This window comes from Hydra vulgaris, chromosome 08 (assembly GCF_038396675.1).
Source record: "Hydra vulgaris chromosome 08, alternate assembly HydraT2T_AEP".
NCBI lineage: Eukaryota > Metazoa > Cnidaria > Hydrozoa > Anthoathecata > Hydridae > Hydra > Hydra vulgaris.
Window position 1 is genome coordinate 39,162,993 of NC_088927.1, and position 16,655 is coordinate 39,179,647.

Genomic DNA, 16,655 nt, shown 5'->3' on the forward strand with positions numbered 1-16,655 from the left:
GTTCCCAAAGCTCAAGAGACCACTCCGGGGAAATCATTTTGAGTCCATTGAAGAGATCCAACGTGAATCGGCACGCGCATTGAAGGCTATCCCTACCGAGGACTTTTCGGCATGCTTCGAAGACTGGAAAAAACGTTGGCAAAAGTGCATTGGGGCCGGGGGGGAATATTTTGAGGGGGACGATACAGATTTGGAAGAATAAATAAAGATTTTTTATTTTATAAAAAAATTCACCTTACTTTTTGATCGCAGTAGTATGTGTATGTTTAGTGGTCACAGTTTGTAGATTTGGGGTCCTAATATCAATGAAATACCCTATGAAAATCCTTTTAGTTGGTAATAGTACATGTCTATGGGAGTCCATATTGAGGTGTTTTGAAATCCCTCAATAACATCCAAATGGAAATTTGTATCTCTAAGTATTATATCTAAATTCGGACTTTGTCAGAAACAAAATTTCATATAAACATGCTCTGTGAAAAAAATTATTAAAATAAGAAATGTTGCCAATCAAATATTTAAGTTTTCTTATTTTTATAACTTTTTTCAAAATTTAATTTATTACGTTGATTCAAGAGCATTTTTGAAAGCTCGAACTTTGTGCCCGTATCCAGAGTTTTTTCCGGAAAAGACAGTTGTACAAAACAAAGAAAATTGTAAACAAGATTTTTGTGAATATGTTTGTTAAGTTTGAAGATGCCAACGTTTGCAAAGACCCATGAAGAATGCAGAAAACTACAAATCAAAAATCCTTCAATAAATCCAGAAAAGTCTCGATTTCAATGATGAGAGAGTGCCTCTGGCAACTTGTATCTCATACCAATCTCAAATTGGAAAGATTTGTGATGGGAAAACAACAGTTGTACCAAAACTTTACCACTTTGAGACAATTTTAATTAAACCTTTAACCCTTTTTTCTAATGTTTGTGAGCGCTTACTCAGCCAAATTGCCAAGCTCAAGGGAAAAGAAAAGCATCCATTCAGCAAATTTTAAGACTCAGAGCCCAAACTCCCACAGCAAGCTTCTCAAAGTGCTGAAAAATGTCGCACAAAGTGCTTGTCAATTATTGGATGTGGGCTTCCTCACAACTGCACTTTAAGAACTCGCCATGAAAATCTGAGGAAAGTTGGAGCTGCAGATTCCGTAGGAGCAGAGCAAGTTACATCAGCAGTTTTGGCTTCTAAAAGTGCCTCTCCAAATGGAACCATCAGGCTTAGTCAACCAAGTGGAAAGATGTTGTCTATGAGGTATGCTGTGCTGATTTGATATTGTTAATTTAATTTAAAAAAACGTTTGAATTTTAATAAGACTAAATAGGGAGAGGCAAAATTAAAGTGAATTAAAAATGCTCCTTCAATATTCTTAATTGATTCTAATTTAATTTACTTAAAAAATATTCTTATTATATTTTGTTCTAAATTAAATTCTCAAATCTTTATCTAGTTTAATCACTTGATTGATTTTGAAATTTCTATTATTTTGTTTAGGTCCATCATCAGCTCAGCAACTCTTTAAAGAACCTCTTACAACGGAAAATATGGTTCAAATACAGCAGAATACTGGACTGTCCAACAATGGAATGCGAAAACTTGGCTCAGCCCTGAATCAAATTAGTCATGTAAGATTGGTGGAGCCAAGTTTCCCTTTAAAGTTTGCTCAAGCTGGCCAATAGCTTCATGATCAGTTTATTGTCAGCAGCATAAATCTGGCAGAAAATAAGAAATCATGCCAGGTGGTTCATTGCCAAAGTCTTAGCAGTCTCAGTGAAGCCTTTAAATCAGCTCGAAAATTAACAGAATCTGCCATTTTGAAGTTGGTAATTGATGGAGAAGGCTCTTTTGAATCTCATTCAAGTTCAAGAAGAATGTCAGAAAGATTCTCTCATCATTTCTTGCGATCTCAAGCTGGCAAACATTTTATGTGGAATACAGTCTCACAGCAGCAAGCATCCATGTTGTTGGTGTGATGCCTCATCACCAAATCTCCAAAACTGTGGCAACCTGAGAACCTTTGGTGAGATCATAAGACAACATTCTGAATTCATTAGAGCAGGAGGAGATTTAAGAAAATCAAAGGACTTCAAAAATGTTGTTCACTTGCCAATACTCGATTTTCCAGATGACAAGCTCGTCCTTGAGGCTATCCCACCCATGGAGCTTCATGTGCTACTTGGTGTGGTAAATCACCTGATCAAAACTCTTTGTGATCTTTGGCCCAAAGCCAAAGAATGGCCCTCATCACTTCACATTCCCATCCAGCTTTTCCATGGTGGTCATTTCAATGGGAATGACTGCATGAAGCCCTTGAGCGGTGTGAGCAAACTCTAACTGCTTTCAGAAAAGGAAAATTTTGCTCAAGCTCATGGCTTCATTCAAACACTTACGCTATTCAAGGATGTTGTGATTTCTTGCTTTGGCCAGAATTTGGACCCTCACTACCAGGGATGCGGAGCTTCAAAAGGACTCCGGCTTTATATCTCTACTTTTACCAAGTCTGTAGTGTCCAGAAGCTCTGTACATGTTTCTTGACTTATTATCTGCTATAATAAAAAAATTAATGAGATTTAATAACTTGAAACTTATTGTTTTTAAGCCCGGAGTCCTGGAGTCCCGGAGTCCTTGCCGCCATTATACCTAAGGACTCCTGACTCAAAAAATGATTTTTCCTCTAACCTAAAAGTCTTAATTTTTTTCCTATTAGTAGTCCATAAACTTTTTTATATTTTTAGAGCTCCTGGATACCAAAAACTAGGATAAAGTAATCTTTTTGTGACTTTCAAAGTCCTTTTTGGGACTCCGCATCCCTGCTGACTAAGAATCCAAGATTGCTCAATTCCAACAGGGCGACATTAAACTTCCGATTTCAGTTACCCTTAAAGCGCATGCAGTGTTTTTTTATGTGCCTCAGTTCATCAAGAGGAAAAAAATGGGATTGGGCCTCTTCAGTGAGCAGGCAACATGTTTTCACTACTGAAGTTTTTATTTTTGGAAAAATCCGAAAAATCAAATGACCATATCTCATGAACCACAAAAAATTTTATGCTGAAATTAACAGGAACTGCTTTTCTCATTGATATTATCCAACCCACCAAGTTTTATCAAAATCTGAGGTGATCCATGTTGAAATCCTAAAATTTTAGTCCATTTGGCATGGAATAACCCCATTTCAATTTAGTTTATCAAAAATTACAGATAATGAATAGAATAAGTTCTTTATTTTAAGATTTTTATATCTTTTATTTAAATTAGTTTTCATATTTTTCATATTGTTTGATAAAATCTCTATTCAAAATTAATTCACTTTTTAACAGTTCAGTTATGTGTACTTATTATTATTTTAAGAGATTTATATGTACTTATGATTATTTTGAAAGATTTATATGTAGTTATGATTGTTTTGAGAGCTTTATATCTACTCATGATTATTTTGAGAGAATAATATGCAATTAGTATTATTTTGAGAGGTTTATATGTACCAAGGGCGGATCCACAAGGGGGGATGGGGGCAATGGCTTGCAACTTTTACCTTTTTCAAATAATTTATTAAAATTTTAACTTTTTTTAACTAAACTTTTTCAAATAATTTATTAAAAGTATAAAAACTTGGGTAACAACTTTTTTTAAACTGGATTCTTCTACAGAAAACAAAAATTTAGGTTTTCATAAGAAAAATAAAACCAGATTCATGTATAAAAAATATAAACCAGATTCATTCACGAATAGTAAAACCAGTTTCCTCTATAAAGAGCAAATAAAGTTTTTTTAGAAAGTAATAAAATAAGCAAAAGTTTTATTTATTTTTTGAAAAAAGTCACTCAGAAATTTGATTACACGCTAAGTGACATAAATAATTTTAAAATTTTCCAAAAGCATATTAAACAATGTTTTTATTTATTATTAATCTGTCCATAAAAATTTACATCATTATTAAGATTGATTTGCACAATTTAGTATTAAAAGAAAACCATCGTTAACAAACAAAATATTTTTCTAAAACGAAACAAACAAAATATTTTTCTAAAACTAAATTTTTAATATTAAAGGAAAACCATCGTTAACAAACAAAATATTTTTCTAAAAAGAAACAAACAAAATATTTTTCTAAAACTAAATTACAAGCAATGAATATAAAAACTAGATGAATTAAAAAAATTAAGAAAATTTATTAAGTAAAAACTAAATTTATAAAGTCAATTAATAGAATCAAATAAAAAAATCTTTGACATACCTTCTCTGGGACAGATATAGAAATTTCTACTTGTTTTGTTTTAATGTCTATATCATACTTATTAAAAATAATTTTGAAATTTGATTTGAATAGATAACTATTGAGAAGACGAAAAGCATTTGGTGCTAATGTAGCTAAAATTTTTAATCCATCATCAAAAATATTTGTTGGGAATACAAAGTTTAACTTTTTACTGGTGATTTTAATTTGAAATAGTATTTCTTTCAGTGCGTTAATATGAGAACCAATATTGCTCAGAAAATTTCTTGCTGGATAACTGAAGCTAATAAGAGTACCTTTAGAAAGACTATCAAGTTTGTTTGGATTAAAAGCTGACTTTTTATTTAAGGCTGAGTCTTTCAAATTTGCTAAATTTTTGGTGGCAAATTCAACTGTAATGTCTAACTGAAGATTTTTTAATATATTTATTTCATTTAATGGTTTCTTTGTAATTAATGAAATAATATTTAAAGGATTAACATTTTTTAAAGAAGCAACAATGCCTACACCAATAGGACTATCATTAGGCTTCTGAATAAACAATTGTGCATATATGCTACTGAGACCTGATATCCTCATTTCACCTTCTGCAATTAATTTATAGCTTCGATCTTCATATCTCATAATTTTAATTTTCACATTTAAAATGTTAGAAAACATCCCTCCTTGGCTGAAAAGAGCCTCTTCACTAAGATCATTATTATTTTCTAAAAAAGCCTCTGAAAAGTCAATAACATTAATTTGATTTGCTTTTAAACTTAGAGATGATGAAGACAAGCCTTGAACTTTATTGACTTGAACCTCTACAGTTAGCTTGTTGGCAATATTAATTTTTCCATCTATTTTAAACCCAATATGATTAAATCTAAAAGGTCTTTTCAAGTCAAACGTTAATTCTAGTTTTCCACCTTCAGCAATCTAATTAAAAAAAAAAGTAAAAATTCTTTTATTAAATAATTTTTTGTAATATTTATTTTAAAGACTTTCAGTAAAAAACAAAAAAAAAGATTAAGTTTTTTTTTTTTTCTTTATATTTTTTAAATTTTTTAAAAGGTAAAAAAAAGTTTAAATTTTTTAAAAGGTAAAAAAAAGTTACAAAATAAAAAATAAGACACATAAATGACAATTTTTTTCATTTTTCAAAACATTTTTCATTTTATGCAAGTTGCTGTACAAAGAATCAGAGTCAAATGATTTCATCTACAATACAGAGTCAAATTAATCAAAATTCAACTTTAATTCTAATAACCAACAAGTGTAAGAACCAGAGGCAATTTTACGGGGACAGGGGGTGTTTCTACCCCCCACTAAAGAAGGTGATTTTCAAGTTATACTCAACTTTTTGAAGAATTTAGTTGGCTAGTTGGGTATTTGACACAATTCAGTCAGGTAAATTTTAGTTTTGAGGACCTTTTCTTTTTTCTTTTTTTTAAGGAACCAGTCAGTACTTTTTAAGGATTCACCCCTTCCCCCCCCCCCTCATCCTCCTTCATTTTATTCGTAGAATTGCCTCTGGTAAGAGCCAATGCACGACTTAAGATTTGACAACACAATAATAGAATGGAAACAATTATTAATTGTTTCTATTTACTTTTTACAGAATGGAAAATGTACGAACTTGAAATTTGACAACACAATCACAGAATAAAAACAATTATTAATTGTTTTCATTTACATTTTACATATTAACTTATTAACTGTTTCCGTTCTATGATTTTATTGTCAAATCTCAAGTTGTACATTGATTTTTAGACTTTTAGATACTTTGAATTATAGTTTGAGTAATTTGAAGTAGAGTTTGAGTACTTTGAGTCAACTACAATACAGAGTCAACAACAATACAGAGTCAACTACAACTGGCTCATTATACAATTTATTTGCATTTATGAAAATTGACTGAAAATTAGACTTATGGGAAAAAATTAAAAACAATACTACTAGTACTAAATGTAACATAAAATAGCAAAAAAGATTGAATGTTCTTTAGAAAAAAAATTAAAAAAACTTCAAAACCAAAAAAATTCAAAAAGTATGATAAGAGTAATAGTTGTTTAAAAAGTTATAAAAAAAAAAATTAAGTATTAACTTTACCTGAATTTTATCATTGATAACATGAAAAGATTCAACAACTTCACAAAAAAATAATACATTTTTTTTTTGACTGTTACATGAATTAATTTCAAATCTTTTGACTTCAAAAACACCCGAAGGAAAGTTCCTGTTTGTCAAAGAATCCAAGTCAACTTGATTTGAAAGGAACTTAAATACTTTAGCCAAACTAAATCCAGGACATTTCAGTTTTGGTTTGAATATTCTAACGCAATTTTGATTATTATTTTTCTCTACTGTTATTCTACATCCCAATACATCAAAAAAGGGAGGAAGGTCAGCAAAAGTGCTTAAAGTTTCAAATGAAAATTTTTCTAAAATAATTTAAATAGTAGTACGTTAAAACACATTAAAACACTAAATATGAATAATATTTATTATTAATATTAATATAGCTAGTACATAGTATAATATAATAATATATGATAATAATAATTAATATTAATATAACTAGTACAATACTATATTATACTATAAACATTTTTTAAATAATAAAACTGGAGTTACAAACATTAAAAACAAAATTATGCTTGTTTTTATTGTTTATAATGATTCATGTTTATTACTAATTAAGAGGAATCATTACAACAGAAATGTAGCGAATATATAAAAATATAATATATAATTCTACAATAAAAATTAATAATCTCAGTAAAAGAAATTTCTTTTTACTTAACAGTTTTGTTGTATATTTCTTAAATTCTACAATTTATTCAAATAATGCCATTAAGACAAACTTTCAAAATACTAAAAATCAAAAATTATATAAGGCTTTGTATTTAAACTTTATAAACAGTTTTCTAAAAACGTATTGTGAACAAAACACAAGTTTAGATAAAAAATAATGAACTATATACTTTTAATTTCTTCTAAAATACCAGCCCATAAAAATGTATACAAATCTTAAATATGTTTTAATATAAGGAGTTAAAAAATATATCGCAATTTTAATTTAAATAAATAACCCAGGCTATGTTTTTTTTATGAGAAAAATTTTATATGGCAAACAAAAATAAATCTAAAAATAAATAAAAAATAAACTAAAAATAAATTTATCTTCTATCAACTAAAGAAATTTGACTGTCAAGCTCAAAAGTTTTTCTTAAAATTGAAAATACAAGTTAAAATATAAAAAAAAAATCTAAATATATTAAAGATATAAATGATGAAAGATATTTCCTATATCATTATTTTAAATATAAACAGTAACTACTGAAATTTAAATTAAAAATTTTCTTTAATGCCAAAGTATCAACTTTGATCACGAGTTACTCTACTTATGGGTTGCGTGTGCCTCCTAAGAAATAGTTTATTTTAAATTTTGGTTTTCATATTTTAGCTATTGTTATTCCTTGTTTTATTAGGAAAACTTTTTTTTTTAAATCTCCTGAAAACATGGATAATTTGTGTTTTTGTTGTCTATCTACAGATAAACTACACATGAACACAAGCACCAAAAAAAAAGAAAACAAATGTTTAGAATGAAATGACATAATGTGCTTTTACATGATGTTGCGCCTGCCTGCCAGATTATCTTTTGTGCTCCATTGATACAGCTTATTTGTAAAGAAGCTCATAATTATTTCAATAAGTAGAGAATTAGTGCATGGCATGCAGCAATTACCAGGCCAATATAAGCATTTTGAGCGATTCATTAGGTTTTGCTCATCAGTTATCTAATGGATCAATAGTGACAACCACTATAAGTGGCCAATGACCTTCCAGAATGTGTGCTGGGTTTGTAAGCATATACGATTCAGGGTTCATGGCAGTTTTGAAAATCCATTTTCCCTGAGTTTTCCCTGATAATTCCCTGATTTTCCTATATTTTTAAACATTTTTTCCCTGAGTTCGTGCGGTGGAAAGTATATATTTTTACATGTTTATGTTAAAGGATATATTACTTTCGCAACTGAATCCTTGTTCCCAAAACATATAGTTACTATAGTAATTCATTTATCTAAATATATAGCTACTATATATTATAAATGTTATAAAACCACTGTAATGAGCAACTTTCAATATTAAAAGATTCAAAAACTGGATACTGCAAAGTAACTTCAATCTAAATCTTAAAATAAAAAATATTCCCTGAGTTTTCCCTGATTTTAAAGATTTTCAAGAAAAATTCCCTGATTTTTCCAGGTATTCCCTGATTTTCTAAATTTTAAAAACTTTTCCCTGGTTTTCCAGGTTTTCCCTAAGTGCCATGAACCCTGACGATTGTCTCTTGTAAATGTTCATCCAAATGACATTAAAAAAAAAAAATGATTAAAGTGTCTGAAACAAGGAAGAAAGTTACTTAAAAAAGTTTGAAGGATTGCTTTAACAATTCCTAGTAAAGAGTGGTGATTAGAGCATAAAAGTCGAGAATCATTAGTAAAAGAATTTTAACATCTGTTATGTAGGTTAGATATATACTTGGTATGGAAAAAAAAATTGTAACAAAAGGTAACAAAAGATAAGAAATTTATCAAATTTATGCTACTTATGCTAAAATTGATAACATACCTGTTATGACTTAACAATTTAATTACCTGTTATGAAATAATAGATTTTAAAAATACAAGAACTTCTCGAAATTAAAAGAGATAAATAAGAAGGAATATGCATTTAGTTTACTTAAATACACAAATTAGAAAACATTTACAATTCTGAAATGAGAACTCTAAGTTGAATACTTTATTAAAAGTAGCATAATTCAAAAAAAGTAGTAAAATTTAAATAGTAAATATTAGAAAAAGTAGTAAAATTGGTCTTATTTATAAACAAGTGTGAAAGTTGTATTAAGATTGTAGTTTGAGTCTTGGTAATAAAAGTGACAAATTTTGGTCAGATAATCAACTTGCTGGAGGAGACAGGATGAAAGGATTTATAAGAAAACATCCATCACTTAGTTTATGCAAATATGAAAATACTTTTACAAGCAACATGCTTCAATTAAAATATCAGAATTTTTTGTTAATTATAAAAAAGCATTCCGGAAACAAAATTTCAAACCGTATTTAGATGAAACAGGAGATAAGATGAAACTGTTATAAAAACTCTTCGTTTAGCTGCTCCTGAGGGAATAAAGCAGGTAGGAATAGCAATTGCTATGTTTTAACACATTTCAATCAGCTTTTATATTTCCCTATTTTTTTGAAAATCTAAATGGTGCACCAAAAAGTAGCCTCGAATAAGCAAACCCTTCTGGTTGGATGGAGTTTACTTCATTGAAGTTTTGAAGCATATCTTGAAGCACACTAAATGTACTAAAAATAATCCTATATTATTTTGACATGAAAACAATGAATTTCATGTTTGAAGCAATTTTGTTTTACAGAGAGAATTGAAATTATATTTGTAACATACTCGCTGCACACATTGATTATAATCTTTTGATGTAGGCTTAAATAAGTTGTTTAAAGGGAAATTAAAAACTATTTTTAACAATTGGATACGTGGTAAACCCTGGCAAAACTATAACCATTTATAACATGTCTGCTTTAACTAACACATCATATTTAGAAATATTTTCATTAAAAATATCATATCAGCATTTACTAACACAAGTAACTGGTCTCTTTGCAGGTCAATTTTTCTGAAAATATTTTGATTCAAATTAAAATAATTGAAAATAATTGATTCAAATACAAAGTAGAAACATTACAATCTGCTGTACATGATATTACTATATATACTATATATACTACAAGGTCCTGGTAGTGTTGTAGTGGTAGTCTTTTTAGTTTCTGCTTTTCAAGTCTTATTTTGTCAGAATTATCTGTAAATATTCTAGAATTTTTTTCTCTTGTTAGTTTGTTTATGCCCGCATCTTTGGGATACGGACAAATCATTTCTGGAGTTAATGTACTTTTGATGTTCCTGGTCCAGATACACCGTAAGAAGAAAGCTTTTTTTTTTCCGTTAGTTTTTGTTTAGATTTGACGTAATATATATAAATTACATATTTTTTTCAAATACAAACAAATATTTTTTTCAAATACAAAGCTTATGGAGAAGACCAGAAAGTCAAACTTGATTAAAAACTTTAAAAATGTCAAAAGCGATGACCTTAACCTCTCCACCTTTATCTGATGCACGATAAAACTTATTGGTTATTACTGTTAGCAAATCAGCAGTAGAACGAGAAGATCGAAATCTATATTGATGATCAGAAAGTAAGTTTTTAGATTCAAGATGAGAAATTAAGTGTTTGTTAATTAAGGATTCAAAAACCTTGCTTATGATAGGACGATAGAAAGAAGACTAATGGGACGGTAGCAGATTGCTCTCCAGAATTTTTGAAAATAGGGATAACAGAAGCCGCTTTCCAGCATGCTGGAAAACAAGACTCTGATTAGCAATTGTTGAATGGTTTTGAAAGTATAGACGACAGCTCCGGAGAACACTTCTGCAAGACTATAACTGGTATGTTGTCCGGGTTACAAGCAGTAGAAGAGTCTAAGCAGGAAATCACTTTAGATACAGAAGCTGGAGTGATACGAATGTCAAGCAATGGATCAACCTGTTTGACGGCTATACCAGATAGAACGCAACTAGTGGAATCAAGAGATGATATTGATAAAAAGTTCTTAGCAATCAATTCAGCTTTATCTTTAGGTGAGGTGACAAAGTCTGAACCATACAAGAGAGGTGCAATTACAGATTTATCATTATTATTGATACTATTAAAGATTCTCCAGAAGTCACGAGAGTCTAATTTTTGTAATGAAATACGAGATTTCATGACCTGAGAATAGCGGGGTTTGGCGTTAAACAAAACCTTTTTACAATAATTCCTAGCAGTAATAAACAGACGCCTGTTTTCTGGAGAATTATTATGCTGATAGATATGGAAGTAATGGTTTCGAATGGAAATTGTAGCAGCACAATGTGAGGAAAACCATAGAGAAGAGTGAGGCTTGACCTGGAATCGTTGAAAAGGAATAAAAGATTCCATGCCAGCTTAAATCCAAGAAGTTATGTAAGAAGCTTATTTGTTGACAGGAAGACGAAAGATTTCAACCCTAGGACCATTATGTAGAAAATCACGGAAAGAGTCCCAGTCAGCTTTAAGGTAGTTGTAAGAGGTACAATGATAGGTGGATTCAGATGATGAAGAATGAGATATTAGTTTTAGAGAGATCAAATTGTGATCAGAAGCATCTAAGGGTGAATGTGGAGAAACTAAGCACTGACTAGGATCAGAAACAAGACATAAGTCAAGTAGAGAAGGTAAACGATTCGGGTTGTCTGGAAGACGAGTTGGAAAGTTGACTATTTAAGTTAGGGATTGAGAAAGACAAAAGTTATGGGCTTTAATGCCTGCAGAGTCACTGACAAGCCATTCAGTATAATAAGCATTAAAGTCACCGACAGCAACAATATTGGCTGATGGATAAAGAGAGAGGGCTTGGTTAATATGATCAGAAATGGCGTCAAAAAGATTGCAGTCTTAAGATGAAGGAGAGCCATATAGAACAAAGAGAAAGGCGATAGAGTGAAATGGTGCTAAATGAAAGCACATAAAAGAATAGTCTGTGGATTCAAACCTAGTTTCCAGACAAATGGGTGAATTCTTGCAAATGTAAATGCCCAGACCAAGCATGTGACTATTGGAGTCTACAAATTAAAGGAAGATAACCATCAATGCTAAGATTGCACAAGACGAGACAGCTGAACTCAAACTAGATCACAAAGAGCAAGTAGGTCTGGTGAATTTTGAAAGAGATTTAGTGATGGATCCAATATTTTTTGGTGTTTGTGATTGCTAAAATCCAGACATGAAGCAAACTCCAAACATAGGTATGTTTATACTTAAGTCAAATAATGATACTTTGAAAAAAATTGCGATGATTGGAGGCTGGAAACAAAAAAGCCCTTTAAATTTAACTTCATTTTCCGCAATTACAACAATTGCATTGAAAGTGACGAGGGTAGAAGCACTGACATTGGTACAAGCAAAACCAATAACGATAAAGAAGACTTTTCCGTTGGTATTCAACTTGTATTGAGTGAGATAGATGACTCTATTGTTTGACTGATGATTTATAGCCGTTAATAACTAAGGTGTGCACGGTTATGACATTTTTTCTTTGTTTTCCAACAAAAATAATCAAACTCTTCAAAAATACACAGTAGACAAATTTGGTAAAGGCCTTCCACTAAGACTTGTGTCTAAAACTCGTTTGAGTTGCAAGCAAACAATGCATAAACGTTTCGTAAAACTAAAAAACTACGTTCGCAAGTCACTGATCAACCTTGAGTCTTGAGAATTGGTATAACTGATAAGGAATTCGATGCAGTTTCAGCACTTGTATTATGTCTTGCGCCAGTAAAATTGGCTGTGGAAGCATTGTGCCAAAATAATCCAACACAGTTGTCAGCCAATACATTACTAATGTTCATGATAAATAAAGTTGGAGACACGAATTTAGCGGTTAAGTTAAAATCTATATTGGTGCAACAATTTAATTAGTAACGTACAAACTTTTCCAGCAAACTCAAATATCTGCACAAGGGCCATCAACGTTACGAGAGTTTATTTCCAACGCTACCTTTTGAGCACCTTAAAATCTGTCATTGTAAAAACATTGCTCGATTGGATGATTGGCTCAATCAGCGAGCACATAATTTTCTCCCTTCCACCAACGTGTCTTCTGATGGCGGTTCTATTGACAACATTGTAAACTTGCCATTGATAGAAAAGCTTGACACGAAAATTTTGAATAACAAAAAATGTTACAACAAACGAAGATTGGACATTTGGAATGATTTATCAAAAATCAGACTCAATGAAATGCAGATGAGATTTCGAAGAAGGAAGAAATTGTGGCATATATTTTTAAAATTTCTACGAATACTTGAAAAGCTAACAGTTGTTGAATTGGAGCGAATATTTTCAGTAACTTCATCCTTTAAATTATTTTTCAGCCAATATTGTTTTTCAGCAAACTGTCTTTCAACCAATATTGTTATTGTTGGTGACTTGAATGCTCATCACTTTGAATAGCTTGGCTCTAATGTCAATGACTCTGCAGGCGTTAAGCCCCACAACTTTTGCCTTTTCTTTCTCCTCTAACACATATAGTCAACTTTCCAACTAACTTTCGAAAAGAAATTAAAACAAACAAAAAACAACAAACTTTGTATAGCAGAAATGAAAAAATCGCTGTTGAATAATAATAACAAAAAACGTTGTGGACCTAAAATTAATAGGTTTTATACTGTAGATAAGTAAGTAATGCTTTAATACTTTACTTATAAATAGTAATTAAAAGTAATAACTAAAGTTTTTAAAGTAAATAAGTAAAAAAAAATATCTTATCAACGCAGAAATGTAAAGAAGAAAGCTAAATATAAAAAAGAAAGCTAGAAACTGAAGTTGATCTATTAGCTTGGCTTTCTTGAGAAAGAAAACGGAAATTTTGAGCTAGACCAAATAAAACAGCTGAACAACGAGCATCTCGGCTAAAAAAACAAAGAGAAAGTCATGTTAAGGCAAGGGCGGCTGAAACAGAAGAAGGTAGAGGCAGACGTATTGCTAAACGTAAAGTATACCGAAAACAAGCATTGTAGTGACGAACGATGAAACGATGTCTTTTTCTGATGAAATTAACCATCCCATCAAAAGAAAGAAGAGAAAATTGTTATTGAAAAGTTCAAAACAATAAATATATAAAATCCATGAATTCATTTGCTTTGCATTGATAAATATGGTTAATATAAGTTTGATAAATAAAATTGTGTGTTTAATGAATTTTTGTTATCACTTTCATTCACTACTACTCAATATGCTCCAGCCCACTCCCTATCGGTTCATGGAATTTATAAAAGTACTGCTATTTATAAATTCCATGGACCGATAGTAGTTATAACTCAAACAAAAGAAACCAATGCCCTGGTTTCTATAATAGGACATATTTTTAATTTTATATTTATTTATGTTTCAGGTGAAATGAAAGAAAAAAAAAAGAAGAGGCAACATGGAAATACAAATTTGGTCCAAAAAAAAAACGGCAGGTTTTGCGTCAGTGCAAGAGCCACAAATACGGAAAAAGCTGGGACATCCTTTACAGCAACAGAAAATGTAGAGTTAACATCAAAATCCATTGTGAATATCACAAGTAAGCCTATTATTGAAACAGAGCCAATAACAGAGGTTAGTGACCAATCATCTGTACAAGAAACAGACAATAATCAAGTTGTCATAATTGCAGCAGATAATGGAGCAGAACTACAATATTCAGAAACATTAAGAAACAGAAACATTACTAAAACTGAGAGAGTGACTGTAGAAATTGGTAATTATGAAGTGCCTGTAACTGCAGCGGCGGACCTAACTCTAGCAGAAAAGATTATTCAGAAGCAACCAGACAACGTTGTAAGTATCAATGAGAATGATCCAGGTAAATTTCTAGAGCTGAAAAATGCAAAGATGATTGATAAAAAGGAATTTATTGTATTAGGGCCAAATCAGCCAACAAAACATTCAAGGTTATCTAAGTATTACACTGAATTAGTTAAAGTTAATGACATTGAAGTTGTGCAGAAAAGGTCATGGCTAACCTACTCTCTATCACTAGAAAAAGTTTGCATTGGTTGCTTATACTTTGAATCAAAAGAGGACACAAATTTTTTACGTGATGGGTTTGATAATTGGTCAAACTTTAGTCACATCATAACAAAACATTGCACCCAGTAAAACCATCGAAATGCTGCTGAAGCTATGGTTCATGCATTACCAGACTCCACAATTGATAAAATATTAAATATTGAAAACATGAGACATCTGAACAAAAAACGTAAAGAAGCGGAGAAACTACATCAATACCTAATACGAGTTATTGATGCTATTCGGTATTTGATCGCAGAGAGTATTTCTTTGCGTGAAAATGATGAAGCCAACTTTTGCAATGACTCTGAAAAAAGTGAAGTTTTTCAATGTGCTGCGTGTAAATTTCTAAATTTGTTAAATTTACTCAGTTTAGTATAATGAGGTGCTGAATGAAAAACTTTCAAATATTCGCAATAGTTAAAAACAATCTGCTGGAAGGGGTGCTAGAATTACGTTTCTTTCTAATTATACGCAAAACAAGCTGATTCATACTATGACATAGATGGTCAAGAAGGATATTTCAGAAGAGGTAAATAATTCAGTATTCTTTTCACTATCCACTGATGGCACCACTGATATTACACTCAAAGTGAGCAAACTTTTATTGTATTTTGTTATGTTACGCTTGCTGCAGAAGAGGCCGTTGTAAAGGAACATCTGTCTCAATGGTTGAAACTGAAACAACTACTGGCGAAAGAATAAGTGAAAAAATCAAATATGAACTCAAATCAAATATCGTAGATATTCAAAAGTGTGTATGTCTTTCGATGGTTCAACCAATATGTAAGGAATAAACAAAGGAGTTGCAACACATTTGAAGCAGTGTTCTCCCATGGCAATAAATAATAATTGTGGATCTCGTGGAACAAATCTAGTTATGAAAGCTTGTGCAAATCTTCTGTTGTTTCTGTTAACCTTTTTGGAACAAAAAACAAGCCTGGTGATGTGCAGAAACTAAAGACTTTTCTATAAGGAAACGAAAAATATATTTGAGAAGTGCAAATCTCTTCTTGAGGATGTAAATCAGTGTCTTGAACTGGCTGCAATCCACAGAGTTCGTTTCAGTGCCTAACAAAATGCTACAGACCGACTGCTGACACTAAACCCTGCAGTAATCGATTGCCTTGAACAAATACTAAGTAATAGAAAATCACTTAACAAAAATTTTTTTCATTTAATTTTTTTTCATTTAAATGAAAAAAATTTTTGTTAAGTGATTTTATACTACTTTATAACTGTTTAAATTATTTAAACAATTTTTAAAAATGTATTAAGTATTTAAATTAATGACCTTTGCACCCTTTCAATAGGTGCAAAGGTCAACACACAGTTGTGACAGAGCCTTTTACAACATTATTTTAGCAATTGCATTTTAAGCAAGTCTACATCTTTGGTTATATTGTTGAAAATAAAAGTTACAAAAAGTAACTTTGTCTCAATTTACATCATGTTATGCAAATTTAGTTTAGAACTTATTTTATTAATTAAATTTCCGCCGTAATTTGTGACATAACGGCAGTAAATGCAAATTATTAAACGGAGTAATTAAACGTTTGACAACTATTGTTCCAGGCTTAGTGTATCATACTTGTCGACTAAATGTTCCTGTTATTTCTTAAGGATTTTATAAACTCAAAGTTTGATTCCTTATCAACATCACCTATTATTTAATACTGGTTCAATAATGAGTTGACTAGTACCTAGCATAATTTAATT

At 30.7% G+C, this 16,655-nt stretch overlaps 1 protein-coding gene across 1 annotated transcript in view; it reads right to left on the reverse strand.

Annotated features, from left to right (window-relative positions):
- LOC101239070 (uncharacterized) overlaps nucleotides 1-16,655 on the reverse strand; it is a 154,593-nt gene that overhangs the window by 129,539 nt on the left and 8,399 nt on the right. Inside the window, exons 3-4 of the mRNA XM_065803678.1 lie at nucleotides 6,320-6,651; nucleotides 4,229-5,146 (exon numbers count right to left, since the gene is read on the reverse strand). Of these exons, the coding sequence (XP_065659750.1) occupies nucleotides 4,229-5,146; nucleotides 6,320-6,651 (1,250 nt within the window). The remainder of the gene's footprint in view (nucleotides 1-4,228; nucleotides 5,147-6,319; nucleotides 6,652-16,655) is intronic.